At 34.9% G+C, this 7,415-nt stretch overlaps 1 protein-coding gene across 1 annotated transcript; it reads left to right on the top strand.

Moving 5' to 3' along the window:
- The first annotated feature begins 517 nt into the window (after positions 1 to 517).
- si:ch211-145c1.1 lies at positions 518 to 6,822 on the top strand. Its single transcript, XM_087267470.1, has 9 exons — positions 518 to 575; positions 746 to 811; positions 2,327 to 2,371; positions 2,445 to 2,565; positions 2,669 to 2,778; positions 2,861 to 2,905; positions 2,997 to 3,135; positions 6,380 to 6,483; positions 6,580 to 6,822. The coding sequence occupies exons 1-9, from the start codon at positions 542 to 544 to the stop codon at positions 6,591 to 6,593; spliced, it is 678 nt and encodes a 225-aa protein (XP_087123596.1). The 5' UTR covers positions 518 to 541; the 3' UTR covers positions 6,594 to 6,822.
- The last annotated feature ends 593 nt before the right edge of the window (positions 6,823 to 7,415 follow it).

Here is a 7,415-nt window from a genome sequence, read left to right as displayed (position 1 = left end):
AGTTCAGAGATATCACTTATTTACCTCAGGAGTTTCCCTAAATGAAACAGTGAAAGTGTGAAAAATAAACACATTAAGGGTGTTTGTTTGCTGAAATCCGTGTTAAAATTAGTTTTATTTATTTTGTGCAGAGTATATTTATAATGTTTTTATGCAAAGTATATATATTTTGAAGAGGGGGGAAACAATAAATCGCTGTATGAGTGCTGTAATGTTTAAATAATTTCCATTCAAACCGCGTGAAGGTCACATGACCATCAGGAAGAACAGCATCCCATTTCTCAAAGGACGAGTTCTCTGCCCTCGCGGTCTCCTGAGTTCGTTCTTCCGAGGACACCTGGCCAGACCGGTCTCCACAAGAACGCAAGTCCATTCTCTGCGTTCTTGGAATTGAGAAACAGCCAATCTCTCGTCGTTCCGCGTTTTTCTTTAAAACTGGAGACTGGTGCAGTGCACAGGTGTTGCTCATTAACACAGAGCACAGGCCTATAAAGATGAATCAGTAAGCAGTAAATGTATCGTCAATGGACACAGCAGAACAATGTTTTCGCTCAGTGTTGTGTGTTTGCTGGCTTGTAAGTGTCTTACTAAATTGAAAAGTCAAATGCACCTAAAATGACATTGTTTAGCTGTACAACTAATATGTGAAAAGTTCCCTTCTGAATTAAATTTTCGTCTAAAGTGAATGTGTGTTAAATTAGAAGTACTGAGGAGTTTTAATCAGTTCTTTTGTTTTGTCTTTTAGTAATGCTTGTAACCAGCAGTATGCTGATATCTGCAGATGTTGTAAATTCCACCAGTGAGTTTGAATGTAAGTGTTTCTTGGTTTACTTGACAGCAGATAAGTTGTATATAAAAGTCACCTCTTCACTCTTTTTCTATGCTTTATCACAAAATGACAGATCTGGGGCCTGTTTAAGTAAGGAGGTTCAATCAACTGAGTTTAAACTTAAACTGAGTTGATTTACAGAGAGAATAAAAACTGTTTCAGAATTGCTGATCTGAGTTGGGTCAATCAACTTCGAGTAGACCAACTCAGAATTAAGTGTGTACACCGCGACTATAAAAAAGGCATAATCAATGGAGCACAGATATTAAGAGGGACCATAGTAACGTCTTTAAAAAAAAAAAAAAATTATAAATTTTTCCAGCTGATTTTGATGTGCCCATGCAAAGTGATAGCAAATATATCAAAAAAGCAGCACCACTGCATTAGTGAAAGAGACGGTTAGTGTGGGGAAAAAAGCTGCTCAAGTTGATGCGTAATTTTACATTTAAAATATTTAAGTTTAACAAAAAAAGTAATGTGTGAAGTTTATTAAATTTTCTCTTGAAAAGGGGGAAATTGGGTGTAATATTTTTTTTTTTTTTTTTTCAGACGTAACTGCATTAAATTGTATAAAATAGGCTACTGCATAGTTTCTACAACAAATTTGACAAGAATGCATATAACAATGTTTAGTGGGAAAATTAATTTGAACATTTCCACTGTTACACACATTAATCAGTTTAAGATGCAATTTCTAAAATGTAGTTTTTAATAGATGTAAAAGTGCGTTTGTGTGTCTGCCTTTATTTTTGATGAAGTGGTAGAGGTTGATATGACACTTAGAATGTAAGCAGAACTAAAAGATTTTTTAGAATGAGTAATAATCCCATTAATCTAGTTACAGTACATGTCCCTGTCGAAGGTCAGTGAATTTAAGCTAATTATTAATTAAAAAAAGAACAAGCCATTCTCGTACGTGACTGTTCTTTGTGTGACTGAAATCTTAAAATGCTAATTAAATATGTCTAAAACTGGAATAACACGTAAAAGATGTAAGAACAAAGCAGCGTTTCCATCCAACAAGTCAAAGAGAACAAAAGTGTCACTACCTGATTACGTGGCGCCAAATATCAACAGTAAAAACAGAATTTACTACAGTAGGAGAAGCTGCATCAATCGTTTCTTCATTTAATAGATAACTTGTGCTTCAGAGGACGATGCTGACACACCATGAATATGTGCATTTAAAGCTATGAGACGTGGAGAACAGACGCTCTTGACACGCTCGGTTTTGTATTTTGCTCACTGATTTGCTGAGATATAAATTAGAACGCAAGTATTAAGATTAGTTTACCAAATGCAAATGTTAGAGTCAATGCACATGTGCTGAAATGTTTGTTTACATTTCCTGACTGCACATTGAGCATCTAAAGTGCATTGAGTGTTTAAAAGTGAAAGTGTATCTGCATCAAAATTGTTTGAGTACTTCAAGTGAATTACTAGCGAGAACGCTACTAGTTTAAATGTGACTGCCTTACAGCTGCGCTTCTATTTCAGACGTCGTAATAACGTGTACGGATTCTGACCTTCATCTAAAATGTGGTAAGATGAAGTCATGCTCTGTTAAATGTAATGTATGTTGACTGCATAACAATGTCTTATTTTTTTCCTTAAGATACTGGTGTGATCTTAGCTACGTCAGCAACATATGGTCGCCAAAATGACAGTTGCAGACATACACAGCCACAAAATGAAATTTATCCTGAGTGTAAAGACAGTCCTAAATTCTTTTACTTGTAAGACTCTTATGCTTTTAACCTCAGATTTGGGGTATTATTAGTAGTTGCTCTGTGAAGGATTTCCTATTAATAGTGATGTTGACCTATTACCCTCAAACAGGTGTAACGGACTGGCAGAATGTGTCTTAACCAGAGATCAACTTGAAAGCTTTGATCCATGTCTTCTGTCATTCAACTATTACAACATCACCCATGTTTGCATCCCAACACGTATGGTTATTTCATCTAATCTTTCCCAGTTCAGTGTTTCCTTCTCTGTGCAGACTTGTAACCTTTCTCTAATGTCTTCCAGAAAGAAGTGTAACTTGTGAAGGTGACGAAAAAGACTTTGGATGTGGTGAGCTGTATTTCCAATACTCTTGTTTCAACATTAAGTAGCATGCTTTCACTTTAAATAATAACCTAAATATTGCATTTGCTTCATGCAGAACAAGGTGTTATTGCAATAATTGATGCAAACTATGGACGTACCGATCAAACGACCTGCTCTAAACCAAAAAGAAAACCAAATCGACATCAAAACACAAACTGCCTTGCACCGGAATCACTGAGTACCGTGTCAGACAGGTACAATTTGAGCTAACTGATTTGAAATTGCTGTTTTAGATAGTTATGAGTACCATGACAGAAAATAGGGAACTTTTTTTTTTTTTTTTTTTTTTTTTTTAACCCCTTTAGACCCGAATTATGTTCCATTTCAATGGACATCAGGTCACAACAAAATCTTAATTTTATTTTTAAAATCACAAAGATTAAGATTGTAAATTTTTTACTTTAATTTTGCGGTTTTCGTTGTATAGATCGCACCTTGTTTATATAAAACTTTGTTCATCTTCCTCATCAATCAACATTGTCCACATCTGTGATATTTCCAAATGCTAATGATCTTAAAGATCTGTATTTCCTGCATATGAAATTGTTTCCGTAATAAACTAGTATGTTTTATTATAATTTAAAAAAAATATATATTTATTTGTCTTAAAAACTATGAAGTTCAATCCACATTTACTAGTTTTTTAGATTTTCAGCAGCGGTGGAAAGAGTACTAAAAACATCATATTGGAGTAAAAGTACCATTACTTGCCTAAAAATGTAGTGCAAGTGGAGTAAAATATCTGTTGTAAATATTATTCAAAGTCAAAAGTAAGAACTTTTAGAAGTACTCGATTAGTGAGTATTACGCTGTAAAAAGCTGATGCATTTACATGTAATTTGTGTAAACGTAACATTCTGTAGTGCATTTAGTCATTGCGCTGCAGCCACATAACGTCATGATACATTAATATTAGGTTAGATTTAGGTTATTTTACGTGACCAATTTAATGTCTAGCCAGCATCCAAGGAGAATATTATTTTGAATTCAAATTATGTTGGTTTTTAGGTTGTGTTAGAAAGATCTTTTGATGTTGGAAAGATCTCCAACATCTTAAACCAACCTCAAATACTGACAACCAACCTCTTATAGAACATAATGGTAACAGCCACACAACGTCAATCTGTAACATAAGACGTTGCTTTTAGGTTGGACGATGGACAATGTTGTCAACCCGATTTTTATTTCCAAACAAAACAAAAGTCCCCAAAACATTGGGGTACAACGCTAATCTAATGTCATGTTGACGTCTTATGCCTGCTGGGTGTCATACAGTAAACATCTGTCATTGTTTCATCAGTGACATGCATCTGGGTCTTACTCTGAGGTAATTCAGTATGATGCAATTTACTTTCTATGTGGGTTTTTTTTTTTTTTTTTTTTTTTTTTTTTTTAATTGGTCAGAAATTACAATACTGATTTTTCTAATCCCTGTAGACGAGAAAATATAGTGACTGCAGGTTGAAGAAAAGAAGTTGAGTAAAAGTAAAAATACAGCACTAAACTTCTCTTTCTCTCTCTATCGATATATCTATAATCTATCTATCTTAGATTCTATCTAAGTGCTGTCAATCGATTAAAAAAAAATCTAAATCACTTTTTTTTGTGATTTAATCAAATTTAAAAGACTGAAACTTGTAATTTTTGGTTATTCAAATGTAAAATTTATGTAAATGCTCGACAAAAAAAAAAACTCTTTTAAATTCAAATTAGAATTGTTTATTAGAATTTTCGTTAACTTTTAACAGATTTCTTCATGTAAGCAACATATCCGCAAGAACCTGGCTTGACACAGGCATGTTAGTACCATTTAAATTTTAAAATAATTAATGCCAATAAAGAAAAAAAAAATTTTATGTTGTCTCTTAAGTGGACTGTATAAAAAAAGGCCTAAATACAAGCATTGCAAATATGTAAAATAATAAAGTATTGAATACAAACAATTGCACTCATTGAAAAGTTGTATTGCTGATAGTTGAGAACATCAATTATAAAGTAGAAGCAATTTTGCTTGGTCCTCCTTTACATTCAGCCAGTTGCTATAAGGCAGTCCAGTCTGTTGACATTATCGGAGGGACAATTTGGATCTTTTCTTTTGAATGATGTAAGCAGAGAGTGAGAACAGTCTAACAAGCAGGATCACTGAATCAGCATATGCATTTTGGTGCCTAATTTTGTTGCCACTTGTGCTGCGACAAGGGTGTAAGCAACAAGCGGTACCCACAGGTATGCGTTGTCACACCAAAGATTAATTCTTGCAGGGACTTTGGTCACACCATCTTTAAAGATCTTTGAGGGATAGCCTATGGACTAAAACATCAGCGATGTTTAGGCTTATGTTCTTGTTGCTAGGAAATGCATGCGTGTAATCTCACACACGCACACAACATGCAGTACAGCGCAGCCGGAGCGACCCCTTCAGATTCAACACGCATGATTGTGTTCATGAAAAATTTGCTTAAACTAAACGTTCCTAAGTATGGCTATATTTCACAAGGATTCTGACACAGCAACATGAAGCAGACGCTTTACAAAAGTTGCGTTTAAGGGGGAAACATGTCAAACTTAAAGCACATGAAATCATCTTAAAGGCAGATGATTGCGCCGTCTTTGACATCGTCTGGCACTTTCACTGAGTACATTTACATGGACACCAATACTAAGATTTTTATATGGTTAAGGTAATACTCTTAATAAGAGTCTACCATGTTAATAGCTATTTATTTTTTTATTACCTTGAAGGACCACTGAGTCATTAAATGCGTAGGTGTTTCTTTCTGTTTCCCATGCAGTATCGAATTCCAATAAAACAAAAGTTAAAAGATTTAAAATAAAACCTACGAAATTAGATGAAACTGGAGGAAACGCTGGATAGCCTGCTAATGCGACATTCATCGTTTTATATTTTAACTTAATGCTTCCTTGGTCATATCCATATTTCTCTGCATGTTGAACACAATTTCGACCACAACAGGAAAAAAAAAAACTGCAACTGCGTTAATTGTGTAATTTTTATCACAAATCTGAATATGAACATCAGGGCTTACATCTGTCTGGAGTGAAGTGTTGCCATACTCCTATTCAGTGTATTGGATTATTTTCATATTACAAATTGCCAAATCATGCTGTTATTTAATTGGATGACAATCGCCCACTCTCATGGACTGTAGGCTTTAAATTAGTTGAAATGCTCAGGAACCCCAAAAAACATTGGCTGACATGTGATGTCCATTGGACACAGGGTCCGAAGGGGTTAATTTTAACAAAGCCTCTTGTTTTTAAAAGCATTTTAAAAGTTTATTGCTTTATTAGTCAGAGATCTGTCTGTGTAGGTATGTCCAGGGTTTGACCATTTGAGAATAGTGAATGAATGCTAATTTGATTGCTAATGAGTCCGTTTACAAGCATTAACAATTGGAATTGACTTTTGTGGTATAGTTGTGAGGGGGCTAAAAGCTGCACTGTAACAGCCTCCAATGAAATGTTTGATGATCCATGTGTCGGCACACGCAAGTACCTGAACATCTCATACTACTGCACGCGTAAGTGATTAATAAATTTGCATTTTTAGTCCATTTGTTTACAAATCAATTTGATCTACAATGTTTTAATATGTTGTGTTTTTTCCATTCTTGCAGCAGAAGAGAGCTGATCTTGTGGATTTTTGACACCTTATTTGTCGGTATCTGCATATTGGCTGCAATTAACCCTTTAATGTTTAACCATGGGTTTATTACAAATAATGCATGCTCAATTGGATAACTGTGCAGTGTAGTTCAATCATATCTCTATCTGTGGATGTAAAAAAAAAAAAAAGGTAATTTATTGATCAAATTAGTTTTTCTATCTTTCTACAATAAAACCAAGCTTATTTTCTGTGAGTGTTGTATGATGAATTAAGCATCACTGTGCCAGAGGTCTCTTCATCCAGCTATTCTTAGGACTTGTTTACACATAAGTTTTGGGTTTTAAAAGCGTAAGTTTTGCTACTTTTACGCATTCCATTCAAACCACCCCAGAGTTGAGCACTGAAAATGGAGTGATTTGAAAATGCTGGAGAGGCCATTTCCATTTTAAAATGTCGCTGCTCCATGTCAAGCCACCTTTCCACTGCACATGACAAGCAGCAGTCCAGAAGTCATTAATTTCCAATGGATAGTAGTCCAGGAGCTGTGTGGAATTCCGATCATCTCCATATGCAGAAAATTAGGATCTGATTTCAGCTGTGAAACAGATGTGGCATCTGATTGGGGCATAAGAAAATATAGAAAGTGAGAGATTGGTCCATATTTTAAATGTCTATACAGAGAGGTCATGTTTTGATCATCGGTTGGTCTCACACAGTAACATGATGTGATTTTGCAGGTCAGAGTTTGCAAAGCTTGAACTTTGCCACGCAGCGAACTGCAATACTTGTCGTATGAGCTTGCATTTCTGGTCTGATGTATTCACGTGCATAAGAATGGAAGTCTAG

The sequence above is a fragment of the Danio rerio genome, chromosome 9 (assembly GCF_052040795.2).
Source record: "Danio rerio strain M-AB ecotype USA chromosome 9, GRCz13ab, whole genome shotgun sequence".
NCBI classification, from domain to species: Eukaryota; Metazoa; Chordata; class Actinopteri; order Cypriniformes; family Danionidae; genus Danio; species Danio rerio.
The sequence above is the reverse complement of the archived record's forward strand: the minus strand, read 5'-3'. Positions and strand labels throughout refer to the sequence as shown.

Coding starts and splice junctions, on each gene's coding strand:
- si:ch211-145c1.1 (XM_087267470.1), top strand. CDS start 542: ATGTTTTCGCTCAGTGTTGTGTGTTTGCTGGCTT. Junction 576..745: donor TGTTGTGTGTTTGCTGGCTT/GTAAGTGTCTTA, acceptor TTTGTCTTTTAG/TAATGCTTGTAACCAGCAGT. Junction 2,779..2,860: donor CCATGTTTGCATCCCAACAC/GTATGGTTATTT, acceptor AATGTCTTCCAG/AAAGAAGTGTAACTTGTGAA.